Source organism: Anoplolepis gracilipes, chromosome 15, assembly GCF_047496725.1.
Source record: "Anoplolepis gracilipes chromosome 15, ASM4749672v1, whole genome shotgun sequence".
Classification (NCBI taxonomy): domain Eukaryota; kingdom Metazoa; phylum Arthropoda; class Insecta; order Hymenoptera; family Formicidae; genus Anoplolepis; species Anoplolepis gracilipes.
Window position 1 is genome coordinate 662,723 of NC_132984.1, and position 19,033 is coordinate 681,755.

General features: G+C 36.0%; 3 protein-coding genes across 8 annotated transcripts; 2 read left to right on the forward strand and 1 right to left on the reverse strand.

Annotated features, from left to right (window-relative positions):
* Positions 1-364: 364 nt before the first annotated feature.
* On the reverse strand, positions 365-9,171 carry LOC140674129 (uncharacterized). Of its 4 annotated transcripts, none has more exons than XM_072907503.1 (6): positions 8,790-9,171; positions 7,869-8,019; positions 7,539-7,735; positions 3,944-4,153; positions 2,674-3,671; positions 365-2,538 (listed from the first exon to the last, which is right to left on the reverse strand). In XM_072907503.1, the coding sequence occupies exons 1-6, from the start codon at positions 9,010-9,012 to the stop codon at positions 1,252-1,254; spliced, it is 3,066 nt and encodes a 1,021-aa protein (XP_072763604.1). In that variant the 5' UTR covers positions 9,013-9,171; the 3' UTR covers positions 365-1,251. The 4 variants fall into 4 exon arrangements, with proteins under 4 accessions (XP_072763604.1, XP_072763603.1, XP_072763605.1 ...); XM_072907502.1 differs by having other exon boundaries at positions 366-2,538; positions 7,869-8,052; XM_072907504.1 differs by having other exon boundaries at positions 366-2,538; positions 7,869-8,052; positions 8,821-9,013.
* Positions 4,832-7,204, forward strand: LOC140674131 (carbohydrate sulfotransferase 14). 3 transcript variants are annotated; one of them, XM_072907507.1, is made up of 4 exons: positions 4,832-5,194; positions 5,328-5,641; positions 5,914-6,133; positions 6,559-7,204. In XM_072907507.1, the coding sequence occupies exons 1-4, from the start codon at positions 5,069-5,071 to the stop codon at positions 7,066-7,068; spliced, it is 1,170 nt and encodes a 389-aa protein (XP_072763608.1). In that variant the 5' UTR covers positions 4,832-5,068; the 3' UTR covers positions 7,069-7,204. The 3 variants fall into 3 exon arrangements, with proteins under 3 accessions (XP_072763608.1, XP_072763611.1, XP_072763609.1); XM_072907510.1 differs by having other exon boundaries at positions 4,832-5,111; positions 6,559-7,203; XM_072907508.1 differs by having other exon boundaries at positions 4,837-5,194; positions 5,947-6,133; positions 6,559-7,195.
* Positions 9,172-9,416: 245 nt separating the features above from the next.
* LOC140674128 (ubiquitin-protein ligase E3C) lies at positions 9,417-15,496 on the forward strand. Its single transcript, XM_072907501.1, has 6 exons — positions 9,417-10,088; positions 10,431-10,888; positions 11,177-11,715; positions 11,971-12,782; positions 13,027-14,295; positions 14,750-15,496. Exons 2-6 carry the CDS (start codon positions 10,473-10,475, stop codon positions 14,915-14,917), a joined length of 3,204 nt encoding a protein of 1,067 aa, XP_072763602.1. The 5' UTR covers positions 9,417-10,088; positions 10,431-10,472; the 3' UTR covers positions 14,918-15,496.
* Positions 15,497-19,033: the final 3,537 nt, after the last annotated feature.

A 19,033-nucleotide genomic window follows, 5' to 3' on the forward strand; every position in this document is an offset into this window, starting at 1 on the left:
CGCCATCAGATAACGCGTCAGTTGGACAGTTGCTGCAAAGATCCTTAAGAATAAAAGGTGCCTTTTCATGCTGACGCTTGACGCTCATTTTCAGCGTCATAAGATATCACGTGACCAAAAATAAAAATACCAATTCGTCAATTTTGATCACGTAATCTGTTTTGACGCCAAAAATGACCGTCGAGCGTCAGCATGAAAAGGCACCTTAAGAGATAAAAGTGCTTCTATCGGTTTTGTTTACCTTTTTTTCCTATCTTGTATATAATTTGATGTATCAAATTGTAAATATAATTACATATATATATATAAATGATACGAATGAGATAAAATTTATATTAAATCAGAATTAATCACTTGTACATACATCATTTTCTTATCTTGACTTTTATAAATTAAGTTCCCTTTCTGACAATGCATATTTTTACATTTTTCATGCTGATCAAGTTAATTTGTTTTACATATCTCATTTTACACAAAGTCTTTATTATACATACATAGTAATAAAAAAAAAAAAAAAAAAAAATGCATACAAAAATAATCTCAGTATACAATGTCATTTTATATACACTTAAGTAAAATCGCAAAAGCGCAATATTTAATATTTTTTTTATAGCTATGTCTAATAACAAACAGGACGGCGCGTATCACACGCTAACATCGCGTTCATTCTGTCATCTATAAAGATAAAACGCGGTGTAGCTTAAAAATCGTGGATAAAAAGTTAAATGTGTGACTAATTAATGAGTGAAGTAATATACTGCGGTATATTTGTACTATGGTGTATTGTTTTCAACTCTTTCAGCTGCGTTTAATCTTTTTCCTGATTTACTTTCAGATACGCGTGCAAAAAATGCATATATTTTCATTAAAAAAAAAAAAAAAAAAAAAAAAAAGATATCTAATATTCTCTGAGATGTAAGATTAATTCTATTGCATGTCTCCTGATCTTATTTTACAAAAAGTTCCTAAAACTCCTAAAAAATACTTAAAACATAAATGAAAAATACTTGAGCAAGAGAAAACTGAGCTGCCATTCAAAACTACTCTAAATACATATAATATAAAAGATTGAAGAATCATTTGTCATTAAATTTTTCGTACTTGACAAAAAGCAACCAATTAATTTTACAAGATGCGAATTAAAAATTAATCGCTATACAATAAATGATAAAAATATTTTATAAAAATAAACTTCCAATTTTTGATTATAAAAGTTTCAATAAGCTTCGCTTGTATCAAAAGAGCCATTTACTATAAATTTTTGGTGCTTGGATGAAAGGATATACGTTTGTTCCAGAGTTTCGGAACCGGTGAGAGAACCTGTTCCAGAAATAAATGTCTCTTCTCCTTGAGATTAAAACGCATACTACACAACGATCTGTCGTTCTTATCGTCTCTTTCTATGGTCCAAGCACATCTGTCATGACTATCACTATTATCATACATCATATTGTTAATCCGCCTAATGTTATTGTTCGACGTAATCGGCGCCAGATTCTCCTTGTCCGGCGATTTCTCCGATATCGTAGGAAGATTATTTCTCTTGGCGATTTCCGTCTCTGTAGTTTTCTCGTCGGCGAACTGGGCCTGGCATGGATTCTCACTGTTCTCGACAGACACCAGAGGACTCATCTCGACATACAAATCGCTTTCATTCGTGTTGAAAACTTCCGTACAATTTGTGAACGTTACCTGTCGTATCAACTTGTTCACTGTACTGCCGAGAATCGGCGATTCCGACAGAATGGCGTCTATGAGAGGCGTCGGCTTGACGCATCCTATCGTATTACTGCACCGAATAAACTCCCTGAACACATCTATCTTGCGTTTCTCGACGTCCCGTGCAGTCAAATCGACCGGACTGACTGTCGTCGACGTATTCTTGAGATCGTTGTCGAACAACACTTGGGCGAAACGCGCTCGTGCCATCAAGTTTTTGGGATTTAGATCCTCCCATTGTGTCTCGGTGATGTGATAGACGTGTCGCGGCGAGTTCTCTGCCGTGTATCGCCTGATTTGATCTATCGTACTTACAAGGGTGCTCGCAGAATCGCGCGATGATTCTATTCCGTGTGAAAATTTACTCTCGTCCGACGAATCGTCGCGTTCTTCCAATATCGTATCCAACGCAAGCATGCCACCCCGATCGTCAATCACCACCGGTTTGGCAATGTACAGACTGGCGTTCCGATCGTCCACAGCAGATGCGGAGAACGCGTTGTCACTATAAGACGATTTAGATTCCTCTTTAGATTCTACCAGATCGTAAGTCAGGGCATCCGCATAATCGTCTTGCTTCAACGTCCCTCGCGAAATCATGCCGTCGGAATATTCTGAACTATACGTCGTGCCGGTTGTACTCGTCAAAGTATCTCGCCGACGATCACGTACTACGCTGTCATCGTGGATGTACGTCTCAATGTCCGTGTAACCTTTCCAGCTGCGGATGCACCACGGCGGCCGGGCAATCCCCAGTGGACATACGTTCTCATAATCATGGATCGACGTCACACAACTCATTGTCTCGTCCCGCTGTTGCTGCAGGAAAAAGAATATAAGTGAAAAAAATTGTACAATGTGCATCATAATATATAATTAATAAATATACAAGTATAATAAATAAAAAATCACCCATAAAATTAAAAATAATAAATTTAACAGGTTCTTGATTACCTTTTCTATATCGAATATCCTGCTACTCTCTAATGGCGTTGGGGTCGTTAATTTTCCTCTGTTTTTAATAACGTCTAACGCGCCGATCACTTTGCTGGAGCAGGAATTGAACGAAAAAGAATTATTCCGCTCGGAGTTGTCGAGCTTGTCAAGCTGATCGAGCAGATCAATGCTCAATATATCCGGTGCGTGCCAGTCCAATTGCGGCGTAATATCATGCTCGTAAATGCCGTGGCGTTTACGAGATGAGTCTATATCGAGCAAGCCTGGATACAGAGGTGCCGGGCTGCCGGTGAGCGTGTTATCCGGATTATCATTCGAAGCAATCTCCTCCTTGTGCTTGCTCCCGACGCGACTGTGCGGCCTCTCGCATTCGGTAGAAACGCGCACGACGCTCGCGTTGGACTCGTTCTCCGAATTATAATTGCGATTCACGATTCCTTCCTCCGCGCAATCAGAAATTTGCACTATATTTGTCAACAGGGACTGTTTATCAGTGGCCATCTCCCCTTCCTCTTTCCTCGGTGAAATGTCAATGGAGTGATGCAACGACACTAGCGAGCCGCGATGAAACAGCTTGAGGGACTTACTGGGAGTCTCGGTTTTGGCAGTATTCGTAGCGTGCTCGTTGATACTCTGGGAAACGTTGTTCGTCATCGTCATCCTCGACGGATGAAACTTGCCGTAGTACAACGACATGCTCGTCAAACCAACGAGCATACTGCCGGCTATCACAGACGCTATCGCGATCATAATATCACTCGCGATCGTGTCCTTAAAATGCAACGCGTACATCGTCAGAAGAATCAAGTTCTGTGCCACGATCACCGTATAAAAGACGAGTACGCGGTAACGCGATCTACCCTCGCGCAAGTTGAAAAAATCGAAGCAATAGATCAGTCCGATGATGCAGTTGTAGATGCGCTCCTCCCACACAGTCGGACAAAACTCTGTCTTCTGCAAGATCACCCAGATGGTCATAAATAACCAATGCAGACCTGTAAGATACAATAATGTAATTCAGTTTTTTTTTTACATTGAAACATTTATCAATTCAATGTGTGTCAATTTACACACAGCAGACTCTACTAAAACTTTATTTCTTACAGAAATTAACTTGCACCATTTTTCATCCTTTATTTTGACGCAAGTAGCAATTTTTTAACAAATGATATAACTATTTTAGATTTCTTATTTTTTATTATATTTATATATTATGCACACAAACTTTTGCCTCTTGTTAGTTATTATTTCTATCAGAGAAACTTACCCAGAAACAAGAAGAACCATGCTCTCAAGAAAACGGCAGCCAACACGAGAACCCCGATTCTGGACAGCAACATACCACCGCGCCACAGAGCCTGAAGAACGAGAGCGACCCAGGTCGCATTTCTGCGCTCGCGATTGATATTGTGCATGGCTCTAATGTACGTACTCACGGCCCACGTCAGGGAGCAGAAGGAAGCTACGGTCGAAACGCCTGTGAAATAAAAAAACCTATCACATATATGTTACATTATAAATTAATATTAATATTATATATTTAATACATAAAATTCAGAAATAAATAGAATTTAAAAATGTGATATTAGCGAAAATACAATCTTGTAATAGAATGAAAATCTGAAATTGAATCCTAATCTAATTCTTAATGTAACGTCCTCAATGTCGTCAAGGAAATATATTCGAGAGAAAGAATGTATACAAATTATTATATTACAATCAATTAAAATTCATCAAAATTACTATAATATATATATTACCTATATATACAGATATACAGGGTGTTTAATCTTACCAGGCAACTATTTCGCAAAATATAGAAGATACAAAAAAAAGTTTTAGATAAAAATTGTTTAGCTCGAAGGGAGGCATAAAATAATTAATTTGATTTTGAATAGTCAGATTTTTGAAAAAAAAGCCTAATAAGATTAAAATGAAACATCCTATGTATTAGACTAAGCAAACACATGCAAACAAATAGGGATTGTAAGAACTATATTTTTTTAGTCGTGGGGAGCTGCTATCTTTCTTTCGGCTTCTATTTTTGAATACGCTTCGTCGCTTTATATTTAAAACCGAAGAGGATACGAGAGTCTCTCACAGTCTCGTGCATGTCGTCACGCATTGTTCTCCAGAGAAATAGATAACAGCTGTCAGCGATAAACAGTCAGGAGTCTTTCCGCCTTCCTGCTATCTGTCCTGAGGGTAGAGAGCAGGGGAAGAGAGGCGGGATAATAGCGCGTCCTTCTGTGGTGGATTCGCAGATTCCCGTTCAAGCTCAGCATCGCTGGTACAGTGATACAACCTACTGTGGGACAGTGATGTTTCTCGGAATACTCTAGACTAGTTTTACTTTCGAGTAACTTACAGATGTAACGGAATAATCGCCGAGATGACACAAAGATTAACAATTAACCACGCATTAACGTCAAACGGTAATGAAAATTTAACGATTTATGCGCGATTATTGAAAACCAACTCTTATCACCTCGCGAAAAGACTCTTTTCCTTGATACAGGTAGTGTACAAAGTATCCCAGATGTCAATCTTTCTACGATAAAGTAAACAAAATTAAAAAAAAAAAAAAAAAAAAAAAAATAAAACAAAATAAAATCCAAAAGTGCGAGGAAAAATAATTTCATTAATTACAGAAACAAATCACGGTGATAAAATTGATCCTACTGTTAACGTCGACCTGCATTGTTGTAATATTGTTAATACTGATGAATCTAACGCGAACGTCGTACACGAAGACAAACATAGAATCGACCGCATCGCCGAGGTATGCGACGCCGAAATACGCGTCTGAAATAATAATACCGCTAGTAACGATGTCGGAAAATCAAATGGAAGATGTTAAAAGAGAGCTGGATAACAGAAGGCAACGAATGGCACGCGTGTGCGAGGCAATTGACGCGAAGGAATCGCACTTGGACACCGCGTTGACCAACATGATCATCGACACGTAAGTGAAAGATGCTGAGGAAACAAATTTTTTTTTTCTAATGTATAAAATTCACATTAATCTTCTAAACTTTCACTTTTAATTAAAGTATATATTGCCTCTATATAAAAAAAAGATTTTAATCTATATATTTTAAATTACACGCCTAAATCTAATTTTTATTTTATTTTTTTAATAAATAATATATGTATATATACTATTAATGTAAAAAAATAAACACATGTAATTCACGAAGAAAAAGAGTAATAAAACTTTTATATAAAAATATAAAGAAATCAGGCGATAATCGAGAATTCGATTCGAAGGGAACACAAGTTGTCGTGGTGCCCCATATACAAGGCGGCGAGTTCTACATGGATGATTTACTTTGCCGCATTGAAAGGTGCTTTGACGGACGTTACTATGGATTCAATCCGACGTAATCTTGTGCAAGTCAACGATATTGTGAGACAAAAATTTCAACACGATGCGGATTTTAATAAAACTCATGAGGTGAGGGATACACTCTATTAATCCTTTATATAAAACTGAATTTTGATCAATTATATAAAATATATAAAATAGTGATTATACATGTATATACATATATCCAAAAAAACGTGCAAAAATATATATTAAATATAATAAAAATCATTAATACAATATGAGGGAGATAATAATGTAAATATAAATTAAATGTATGTAAGTAAAAACATAAATTATTAATAAAATATTAATATAACAGAAAAGTATTAAAAATGCATGTAAACATATATCTATCAAATTAATTAAATATAAAATAACTCTATAAAAATAAAGAATATAAAGAGAATAAAATATAAATTTTAATTTGAATTTTTTAAATTTATTGTCCTATATAAAGGGAGCAAATTAATCGACAAGTTTAAAACTCGCGAATACGCGTGTTCAATTTTCAGGAGATAAGCAAAACCAAGAGATTCCTAATCGTGCGACATCCGCTGGAGCGTCTCTTGTCCGCGTACAGGGACAAGTTGGAGCATATACAGGGCCGCGAATATTATTACAGACGGTTCGGACGACGTATCGCGCTCAAATATCGCCAGCCTGGCGACAACGTAACGAGATTAGAACCAACGTTCGCGGAATTTTTGCGATTTATAGTAAACGAGAAGTACTTCGACGAGCACTGGGCGCCGTATTATCGCACCTGCGAACCATGCGCACTCCATTATGACTACATACTGAAAGTCGAGACTCTGGATCGAGATCAAAACTTTCTCATACAGGATGCCAAATTGAGCGACTACCTTTATGACGTGAGACATCCGGGAAACATCAACCCTCATGGTGCGACCACCAGGAAAATGCTCGACGAATATATCACGGAGATACCGCGATCGCTTCTCGATCAGATTTACAAAATCTACGAGAACGATTACAAATTATTCAACTACTCGTTTATATAATGCGTCACCTGTTTTATTTTCTATTATTTATACAGGCAGCTTGTAGTTATTACGTACGTGATGTATGTATATCGAATAAATAGGGAATATTAAAATTTAGAAAGAAATTTTGTCTGTCAAACATACAGTGATATAGTACATACGAGCTTCTTAAGTTATTTTCTACTCCTTAAATATTCTAAAGAGAAATTGTGTATATATTTAAATATATGTATTAAATATAAATAAAATACATTGTATATATATATATTTATACAGTTTACTTGGACTTTAAATTTTTGTAAAATTAAATAAGCACATGCAATGTGGAATAAAAGAGAGAAATATTACAAACAATTATAGAAGATGCAGCCAAAAAGTAACAGATACATACATTTTCCATTTTACAATATGTAGCATTATATACATATGTATAGTGTAAAATAAAATAATATTTAAAAGCGTAAAAAAGCGTGAAAAATAACACTTACTCGTCCAAAGCGGAGCATGATGTAATGTCGCAATAACGTACAACTGTAGTATCAACTGTGGCGTAGCTCCCATAAACGATTCAAACAAATGCAACATACATATATCGCTTTCTTGTCGATATACCCAATTCTTGTCTCTGCTGAAGCTTGACTTATTTCTCAAAGAGTGCATTGCGGTATAAAACAACGTCAAGTACCTGAAAGCAAATATATAATTGGATGAAATAGTTGATTTATCATAAATAAATAATTATATTTACATAAATTAATTAACAAAACTCAATAACAATCTGCCTGTAGAGATTGTGCAAAAACATAAATGTCAAATACCTGTGCAAAAAGCCGAGTAGTAAGAAGTGCAATAACCAGTGAACAGTCCGCAGGGAACCGTCGCTGCGATGCCATCTCAAACTAAATAGTTGAGTAACACAAGCGGGTAAGATGGTGAAAACCATTGCAAAGCATCCCCACGCTGAGTGGCCTTGCAAAAGGTATTCCACACATACAATGCTGTCTGTGTGTGCGAAAAATATCTTACAAAGTGTTCACTGTACAAAGACAAAAGCTTTCCCACTAATGCAAAATTTCTACAATTGCATGCTTTAAATATATACAAAACTTATTATATCCTCATCATATGACCAATGTCAAATGATATTAATATAAATAAAAAAAAAAAAAAAAAAAAAACAAACATTGCGCCCGCGACGATACTAATAAAAGTTATCATAAATGCATCATCATATATTTTTTATTAAATCGTTATATATTTTTTTTATTGTACAATTGTAGTAAATATTTAAAACTAAATATATAAAACTTTTTAAAAAGAAAAAAAAAAGAAGACTAGTATAAATAATTTAAAAAAATAAAAAAACAAAATTGCAATTGCGATACTTTTAATTAGCGTCGTCGAAGTAAACAAACGCTTTAGAGTTGACATAAGCACATATACAGGGTGTCCCACAATTCACGATCTCAATTCTGCGATCAAGTTATAGAATAATCAAGAAATTTGTCGTAGAAATATTTATAATTGTCAACATTACACATCTCATTGTAACTAACGACTAAAGAAAAATATTTCAAAAAAAAATTCACGCGAGATTAATCGAAGAAACTGTCAAGCTTCCTCGAGAGGCCTGTCAACTCGAAAACTTGACACTTGTCAGCGAGATCGCGAAATCACGGGACACCCGGTGCATGCGTATTACATGCGTGCGTGTGTGAGGGGGAGTACTCTTTGTTCACCTGTTGCTACGTCCGCGAAAAAGAAACTGACCGAAAGCGCGTAGTACAGAAGGTCGACGATGCGAAATCGGTAACGCTCGAGCCGCCGTCGCGGCGCGGCCGCGTCCGCCTTCTCCGTCGTCGACGTTGTCGACGTCATCGTCGTCGTCGCTGTCGTTGTCATCGCGTCCTCGCCGCGCGGAACATCGGCGCATCTCGCCCTGTTGGACTGCGCCGCCGCCATCTTCCCGCATCCTCGTCGCACCACCCGGCCCGACGCCGGATCGCCGCCGCCGCGCCGCCGAACGCCGGCCACTCGTGGCTCGTGACGTCAGCGCGCTCGAATTCGAGCGGCGCTTTCGCCCGCGCATGCGCGGCAGCGACGTACGCGCGAAACGCGACAGTTTCGGCGGGAAGGACGCGTCGGATCGATCGAGGTCAATCGGAACGAATACACGGGAGTGTAGCGATGTTAAGTTTTCATCTGTTCCTTGAATTCTGCGCGGAATATGATCAGAAAAAAAACTCGAATAATCTTTACGTTCCGAACGGGCGCTTGGGTGACGCCGCGCATGCGCGAGGCACGCGCTCCGATTGGCTCGCGCTGACGCGCTTGTTTCAAAGTTGGCTGTCCTGGAACATGACAGGAACGTAACAAGAGCGTCGAAATACCCTGGGACTCCGGGATACCTCCATCACGGGCACCCGGTACCCGGTACCCCGAGCACGACGACGCGCATTGCGCCTGTCAAAAGTGTGGCTCAATCGGAGAGCACGAAAGTGTTCCTGTTGGAGGACCTGGGGCGACCGCGGGGCCTCGAGTCCTCGGGGAAGTCGTGGTGGACGAGTTTTCGAGATTTTTACGTGTGGATCATATTACGAGCAGGCTCGTCCGCCGTCGACGTGACGGCATTGGTTTTCGGCGAGGCACCGAAAAACATGGCGAGCCTCGATGACGTTGTACGCGTATAAAAACCGCACGCGCAATCCGTCGCAAGTCATTATTGTGTCTGTCATCGTGCTTGCGATAAATCCGAGTCTAGAAGGATTCGTCGACGTTGTATCTGATGATAATCCACGTTCGATTGAGAAAGTTTGGGCGACCTTAACCTTCAACGAGCAGTCCAAGTTTGAATGCTGAAGATAAACTTTTTGCCTTTACGAGTGTGCTTTTTTTCTAAAGAGATTTTCTGTAGAAGGAAAAATATATAAAAACGTTAATTATTCAGGAGACGTTTCATTAATTCGCTCCGAGAGAATGAAAGTTTATCTGACTTTGTAGTTATTATACGAGTGTTATACTGTTCTTTTCTATCAAAAGTAAGTACTAAATATAAGAACACAATGAACTACTTGTAAAATAACAAGCGATTGAATAGAATAACATTGACACACACATACATATATATATATATAATATTATCTCTTCACACAGTATATAATTAATATTTATTGCAATATATGGAAAAATTCATATATATCTGAAACAAAAATTATTATTTAAAAAAAATATGTATTAATTTAAAAAATACAGGAATTTATTGAATACATAATTTTTACTCATATTATTCCCAAAAAAATGTATCCGTAAATATAATAATATATTTTGAACATATATAAAATATAATATATCAGACATGTATATATATATATATATTTCAGATAATTAAAATAAAGGTGTTGGACAACTGATCATGTGTCAGTATGTATAGCTTTGAGGGAGATTACAGGCGTAAGCCAGAACAGAATCTGGCAGGTGCCAGCAGGCAAGAAGGGCGAACTGTCCTTTTACAACATGCGCAATTGGAAAGATTGAAAAGAGAGCAACAGCGTAAGAAGCATGACGCAGCGTTGAAGATACAGGCACATGTGCGGAGCTTTGTAGCTAGAAGACTAGCATGTGCGCAAAAGAGAAAGGAGTTTGATGAGGCGAAACAGGCAGCCGGTAATAAAAATTTGAGTCTGGACGAGCTGATACCCCATCTGAAAAAATTGCTGTTCTTCTACAATCATAATTTAGATGCCAAGAGATTGATATGGGTCCTTCAGCACTTTCTGAAGCATCATAAAGACATCAAATTAAAGTCAATAAATTCGTTTGAATGGTTGTGGAGAATGCGGTAAGCTATTGATATAAAATTAAATCACAAAAAATAGTTATTAAATAGGATTACATTAAATTTACAATTGTTCAATTATTATTGCCTGGAGTAATAAATCAACAAAAGTCACTCAAAAATACACTACGTTAAAATAATTAAAAAATAATAATTTATTATATTTTATTATTATATGTTCTATAAATAAGTAAATTTCTATAAATTATATAATATAAAAGTATAGTAAATATATAAATGAGAGTAAATGACAAAGCATTTTGAATAATGAATAACATGAATTTATTATAGATGGATCCTTCACATGTGTATGCGATGCAACACAGAAACGTTATCTGATGGAGCGTACTCCTTGGCGATACCGTTGCGTGTCCTGGAAGTATTTACCACGCGAGAGGACACGGAGAAAGTGTTGCACGAGAAGAGCTACTGGTATCTGGAAAATGTATTTGTTTACCTGATTCAACACAACTACTTTGAACAATTGAGAAAATTATTGGACGCAAAAGTGCCGCCAATGGCGGAGGCGACGTCGGACGCGCCCACACCAATCTCCAAGTTTCTACTGGACATGATCAAACGACCGTTGGACTTGATCCCTTATGTGGCTCGCACGGAGCACTTCTCCACGCTTGTGCTCCGGGAACTGTGCAAGAGTATATTTTCTCCCAGACTGTCTGATCCGATTCGTATGTTCGTTGTGCCAGCATTGGCGAAATTCAAGGACTTTCCATATGTTCAATTGATCACCTGCATCAATCGACGCCAGATGAAACCTACAATAAATCTACTCTACTGTGTTCTGTCATTAGATTCGTTCAATCAGTTCTGTAAGTAAGAAAAATCTATCATTCTTGTTATTATTTATCATGAAGATGTATAAAAAAACTTAAAGCTTCTTTTTTTTTATAAAATTAAATTATTTAAAAATTACTACATTACTTTTTATTCTTGATTATTAATATAATTTTTTTATCTACGTTTCTTATGTATAAAATAATATTTTTTTAAACAAACTAACTCTGCAAATTAATGCAGAAATTAATCGAATTGCTCGTGTTTTCACATTGTGTTTTGTTTCACAGCATGGTGCAAATCCGAGGACATGCTGCTAAACTATCTGCAAGTGCTCGCATCTCTAAGTTCGACCATTGTCGAAAATGTTTCCAAACAAAATGTCTCGGAACAGCAAGCTGACAATGACTCGGACAATGAATCGGATGGGAACGTGACCGATCAGAAGCAGGCTGAGATTTTGCGAAAGTGTGTCGAGATGTTAAACGAGCAACACCGCGTGAACTGTATACTGTCGATGATTGAACACAGTCAATCGGATCCTGCCGCGTTGTTACAACCGCTTTGCCGACTATGTCACCATCTACTCATCACCAACAAGTTGGCTGTTCACAAGTACAAGCTTCTATACATGCTCGCTTTCAAACCGATGTTCCTCAAACACTTGTGGACGAATCTGGCGTCAATCCGTCAGACGTCGTTGTTTGGCGGTAGTAGCGCCGTCACGCCCTTGTTGCAGATTATATCGCGTGGAATCGCTCTCTCCGCAGAGGACACCGACAAAATCGTCCCTTTACTGGCAGTCTTCTGTTCGCTGTTCAGTCTGCTGATCGCCACGTTACATGATACCGAGTTCTTTCTCGAGCAGAACAATTCCGAGGAAGAAATGTCCAAGGATCGTCAACAACACGCTATGCCGTTCACGATCGCGGAGCTGGCAGTGTTGTCTGGCCATCTAAAAGGCGTCTGCCTAGGTTTGGTAGAGCTCGCGTTTCCTGACACTCGGCCCACAGTGCGAGACGACTACAAAAACGCTGTACTGGGTCCCACGTCTGCCGTTCAATCTCGACACGACACGCAGATCTGGACTCACCTGTTCAAGGTCTCTTATAATGATTCTAATATTAACCTAAAACTTTTAAAACAATTATAATTTATCTAAAGTTATTTAGTGTTTTTTTTTTTTTTTTTTTTTTTTTTTTTTTTTTTCCTATCGCAATTTTAACGACAAATTTTTCAGCGAATTTGGATTTAATTTTTTATCAATAAAAAATGTCTAGACTTTTATCTTGATATCTGAATAATTAATGACTAAAAATAAAGTGTTTTTAAAAATCTTATTGCAGGTCACGGTGGGTCTTCTACGCCAATTACACACGCGCGATCTCAGACGACAGTTCTGCCCGACAAACCACTGGATCGCATCCAACGTCGTCATTCCTATCGATAAGCCGCAAGACTTCGCGTTCCGTAGACGTCGGCTTCGCGGATACGTTCCCTTCCAGAACCTGAGAGCATTTACGAGAGAAGAATTCGAAGAAGGGCCGCCTCTATCGGCGACGGAAGTGCGAACGCTGACGTTGCTACGCGAGATACCGTTTGTAGTGCCGTTCAACAATCGCGTGATCGTGTTCCAATCATTAATCTACAAGGATAAGGCGCAACAGCAGGGCGACCACGCCCACTTCTTGCAGGGTCCGTTGATACAAATCTCCGTGAGGCGAACCTATCTCTACGAGGATGCTTTCGAGAAACTGTCGCATGAGAACGAGCAGGATTTGCGGATAAAAATGCGAGTGCAGTTGATCAACGCCGCGGGACTGGAGGAAGCTGGCGTCGACGGTGGCGGCCTGTTTAGAGAGTTCTTGTCCGAGTTATTAAAGACTAGCTTCGATCCCAATCGCGGCTTTTTCAAGCTCACCAAGGATAATATGCTCTACCCGAATCCCACGGTACAGTTACTGGTCGATGATTTTCCGAAACATTACTTCTTCATCGGCAGAATTTTGGGAAAAGCGTTGTACGAGAATCTACTGGTCGAGTTGCCATTCGCCGAGTTCTTTCTGTCGAAGATTGTCGGCCGTCAATCCGACGTGGACGTCCATCATCTCGCCTCCCTCGATCCCATCATGTATCGCAATCTACTCTACTTAAAGAGCTACACTGGCGATGTGGCGGATCTAAATCTGGACTTTACCGTGCTCAGCGACGAGCTAGGCGAGAGACGAGTCGACGAGTTGAAGCCGAGCGGCGCAAATATCCCGGTGACGAATCACAATCGCATCGAATACATTCACCTGATGGCTGATTATAAGCTCAACAAGCAGATTCGCGCGCAGTGTTGTGCCTTCAAGCAGGGAATCGGCAGCGTGGTCCCTCTCGATTGGCTGCAGATGTTCAATAACAAGGAGTTGCAAGTATTGATATCAGGCGCGCAGATTCCCGTAGATGTCAACGACCTGAAGCTATATACAAACTACACCGGCGGATACACGCCCGATCATCCGACCATTACTGCCTTCTGGAAGGTTGTCAGTGACTTTACAGATCAGCAGAAAGGCCAACTACTGAAATTTGTCACCAGCTGCAGCCGCCCTCCTCTTTTAGGATTTAAGGTATATTTTTCATAAACATATTTACTATATTAAAATTTGACCATACAAAATGTGTCACTCGATTTTGATCTAGAAATTAAAAATTGATATTATTAAATTCGAAAAATATTTTAAACCTCATTATAATTATATTAATTACGATGTATAATTGAGCTGTAATTATTATTATTATATTTTTAAAATACAATGGTAGCAATACTATAATTATTATATTTAATTCTTAAATATAATTAAACATATTTTGAACGTGCTAAATATCTTTCACATTATTATGATTCAAAATTATTAACCAAATAATAATATTATATATTTAACTTTTTTATTTTTTAATATTTTAATATTTATTACTTTTATACAATTGTATATTAATATCTATTTGTATATACTAAATAAAATAAGTAAAGTTACTATGATTTTTCGTCGACTTCTTCTCATTTATAACATTTCATTATAGGAACTCGATCCGCCGTTTTGCATCCAGCACGCCGGTAGTATGGACCGTTTGCCGACTTCGAGTACCTGTATGAATTTGCTGAAACTTCCCGAGTTTCCGGACGAAAAGATCCTGCGCGAGAAACTTTTATATGCGATACAAGCCGGCGCAGGTTTCGAGCTCAGTTAGAGATCTTTGATCTTGACTTCCAGCGACTCTGTTTGACCTAGTAATACAATGTTACTCAATGTAAATATAATGTATAATTAAAACGATATACCGCGTGTAAAGAGGAATTGTCATAAAGATATCGTCTTGCATATCTCCGTGAAACATCGTCAAGACTCTGTGCGTAGGTTTTCAAAAATTCTTCGGAGGAAACCGAAGATATTAATTATAACAGGAGGGGCCAATTACTAAACTATAGTATCTACTTACCGGAGATTATTACCGACATCACTTTGACGCAAGTGCAGTGTTTGTAAAGAAAAAAAAAAGAAAAAAGCGTAACATACGTTTGAGCGCATATGGATATTTTGTTCAGTTTTGACTTTTCACCTTTGGCCTATAACTGTAAATTATGTATATTTTTATTGTTTTATATATTCGTCATGTGTGTGTGAGATTGTATTCAAAACAACGATTGTCCTATTTTATTTCAAATGTACACGAGAGAATAGATGTACGTATTTATGAGATATATATTGTTAAGTCTGTGTAAATAAAATATTTCAAAGCGTTGGAGAAAAAAAAACCTTGAGAATATAATCATGTTAATTTATTATTTTACCTGTGATCTATCAACTTATAACTTGAAACTAATTTTAACATTACTTTTCTTTTAGATTTATTATTTGCATTTGCTTTTGCAAATTCTTTAAAAAAAATGATTTGAACGAGAATTATTAAGTAGGGATTACGACTGTTAATAAATTAATTTTCAATTATACATCAAATAATTACATTAGAAAAATAATACTCGAAATATATATATATATATATATATTTTTTTTTTGCAACGATTGTGTTTGTAATTTTCTTCATATATTTGATGTCTTGTTTTATTTATATTTTAAAAATGATATGTTTATATCATATTATATTAATCTATGAATTTATAAATATATAAATATCTATTACAAAAATTATGTTTATAGTTATTCCCTTATTGATATAAACACATTTTGCGCGTGCGCACAACTTATTTTAATATAAGATTTTCGTTTAAAAAAAAGAAGAGATTTTATGAAAACAGCATGGAAAAAGATTCGTGAACCTTTCGAATTATAAACTCGTAATATTCATATTACAAAAGCAGGGAAATTCAGTGACCTGTTTCAATTGCTATTTAGATACGATTTCAACAAAATATATTAATTTTAAAGCAAACAAATCCTTAAAAGCACAAATTTCGGCCACTTTAATTCTAAAAGTTTTCTATATTTTTTCTCTATCATTAACAGCTAAAAAATGTGATTTATTCGATATTTTTTTTTCTCTTTTAAATAGAACAATTAATATGTACGCAATGGCAATCTTGAATAATTAATTTGATAACGCTGAGCTGTTAAAATTTAATTTTCAATTATCTCGTCATAACAATCGCGAATATTACCGTTACAGAAACAGATAAACTTAACTTTGCCAGAATAAACGGGATTACTATCTCGACAAACTATAATACCTTTCATCCTGTACGTGTGTATTCATAGTGCATAAGGATTTGAATACATTTTACTATCAGTCATAATAACAATAATCTTTTTCAAGATTCCGAATTTGAAGATTTCGAGTTTCCAGTTTATATTAATTTGGAAATTGCAATGTTTCTTAAAACGCTTTCTTTTCGTTAAACAGTTTATAAAATAAAGAGACTCATTGTCAACAGACATTTATTAGAAATTTTCAAGAATAATGTATATTAGTTTTTACGACTTTTATCAAAATACTGTTTTTGAGTTTGTCCTCCAAGAATTGACAAATTATAAATTTTTGCTTACATGCATGTTGATGCTTTAATTAAAGCTTATGATATCGTAATTGTGCGCAGTTAATAAATAACATAACAGGTGTAATTTTGAAATAATAGCGCTTGACATTAATCGATAATAATAAATTTTTGAGTGCAACCTAACGTAAATATTTTTGCGTATTTTCTCGTTTTGCTGAATGAAAATGTCATCATGTATCTTACTTATTCGATCCAATTTTACATAATTTAATAGTACGTAGATGTATCGCGCGTACCATTAAAAAGAAATGTTTTATGTTTCATGTAATTAAAATTTATAAGAATTAGCTCTCTTGAGGTACCAGACTACTTTTTTTTCTTCCGCATAATATCGAGAAGATTGGAAGAAAAAGCATGGAAATACTTTCTTATGGCAGAGAAAATTTTTCTCGAAATAAATAAAAAAGAATAAAGAGATCAGAACTAACCCTCGCGCTTCTTTCATTTATCTTTATTTACATTATATATATATATATATATATGTATCCTCAGCTTCTTTTAATTCATATTGTCTCTTGCAAATTACCTTTTTTTTATCGAGTTTTTTCATAGATTATACGAGCTATAAATCACAATTTTGTTTTATTGAATTTATTGAATTTATTATATTTCTCTTTCTTAAAGTTGCATTTAAATTGCATTTTTTCTTCTTTAAAGTTACATTGTTTTGTAATACATTTCTCCGCTATTCTTTTTTTTTTTTTAATCCATTTAAGTAACATTTTTCAAATATAATCGAAAAATTACTAAATAATTTTAATGTAAATATTTCTTTTATAATTTTAAACAAAAATAAAAATATATATTTTACATATAAATATAAAACATATATAAATACTCTCTCTTCATTTCTCGATTGTTCCTCGATTGATATCATAAGGATAAACATTGTATCTCATTAAAGTAAGAATTAATAAAATTTTAATGTTTTGTTAGATAAAAAATAAACAAATAAAAAGTAAATTATCGTGACATTTGATTGTAAAATAAAAAATAAATTATCGTAACATTTGATCATAAGATAAAAAAAAAAAAAAAAAAAAAAAAAAAAAATGTTTTGAATAATACAAGAGAATGAAAATACGCGCATTTTTTAAGCAAAGTAAATTGTTTATTGTAGAAGGATGATGTTTTAAAAATGAGACGTATATGACTCTGTGACATTTTTCGCGCTGGAGAAAAATCGACGTCGAACCAAAGAAGCTACGATCAAAGAACACTCAACGGTCCCCGAACATCTCACATGTAGGTCGAGACATGGAGTAACCGAGTTTTTCAAACAAAAAGAAAAAGAGAAGGAGAGAGAGAGAGAGAGAGAGAGAGAGAGAGAAAGAGAGAACGAGGAAGCGAGGGAGAATACTATTACCCTGGGCGATTATTCCCAAATGAATAACAATGATTAACACGTTTTCATATGCGTAGGAGCCGCAATATATTCTCAAAGAGGAAAAGAAAAAGGGAGGGAAAAGTGTGAGAGAGAGAGAGAGAGAGAGAGAGAGTAATAGTTAGACTTGTATCGGTGTTTGTAATTAGCTCGGCTACTTCCTTTTATTCTCAGAATTCCAGAATTATTATCAAGTCTCTTGTTCCGTCATTTTCTCGTGTAATTTCGTTCGAATGTCCACCGCAACCTGATTCCTCCTTGAATCTCTCTCTCTCTCTCTCTCTCTCTCTCTCTCTTACAAACTTACTAGAGGGCAACGAGGTAATCGTCTCCTGGCGAGATCTTCCGGAAAAATGTCGCTTTTATACCGAAAATGTAAGCGTAAATGCGGCGTTTTTCCGTACGATAACGCGAAACATCCATTCGCGCGCTGAAATGATGGAAAATAAACCTGTAGGAAATGTAATCTTTTACTATCATACGGGCAATGTGTAAAAAGTAGTAGTAAAAGCCGTCCGTCAGCTTCCCGTGGCGATATACAAATCCCTAAATAACAATCTAACCAGAGGAATTCTTATTATCTTTACAAATTATTTCTATTTTTTTTTTTTTTTTTATGTAAAATACACGCAAATTCTATTTACTATTTTTAATAATTATTTAATTTTACGAATTTGCATGTATTTATTTATAGTAAATATAGCGTAGATAAAAATATTATATATAACTCTATATATAATTTAGACTATATGTATGTATAATATATACATATATATTGTAATCTGTGTGTATTTTTTTTTTTTTGTTTTTTTCTTTTTTGCACTCGTGTTTTCTTTTTCTCTTTAATTGCCATATTTTTTGTTACTGCATTATCCAACTATTAATTTGTTATACCAAGGGGATTTTTCCG

Excerpts from the sequence above, each read along its gene's own strand:
- LOC140674129 (XM_072907502.1), bottom strand. The coding sequence starts at position 9,012 with ATGGCGGCGGCGCAGTCCAACAGGGCGAGATGCGCCGATGTTCCGCGC. Across the intron at positions 3,672-3,943 it reads ATGGTTCTTCTTGTTTCTGG|GTCTGCATTGGTTATTTATG; the intron begins GTAAGTTTCTCT and ends TGTATCTTACAG. Across the intron at positions 2,539-2,673 it reads GGATATTCGATATAGAAAAG|CAACAGCGGGACGAGACAAT; the intron begins GTAATCAAGAAC and ends TTTTTCCTGCAG.
- LOC140674128 (XM_072907501.1), top strand. The coding sequence starts at position 10,473 with ATGTATAGCTTTGAGGGAGATTACAGGCGTAAGCCAGAACAGAATCTG. Across the intron at positions 11,716-11,970 it reads AGATTCGTTCAATCAGTTCT|CATGGTGCAAATCCGAGGAC; the intron begins GTAAGTAAGAAA and ends TTTGTTTCACAG. Across the intron at positions 14,296-14,749 it reads CTCCTCTTTTAGGATTTAAG|GAACTCGATCCGCCGTTTTG; the intron begins GTATATTTTTCA and ends ATTTCATTATAG.
- LOC140674131 (XM_072907507.1), top strand. The coding sequence starts at position 5,069 with ATGACACAAAGATTAACAATTAACCACGCATTAACGTCAAACGGTAAT. Across the intron at positions 5,195-5,327 it reads GACTCTTTTCCTTGATACAG|AAACAAATCACGGTGATAAA; the intron begins GTAGTGTACAAA and ends CATTAATTACAG. Across the intron at positions 5,642-5,913 it reads ACCAACATGATCATCGACAC|AAATCAGGCGATAATCGAGA; the intron begins GTAAGTGAAAGA and ends AAAAATATAAAG.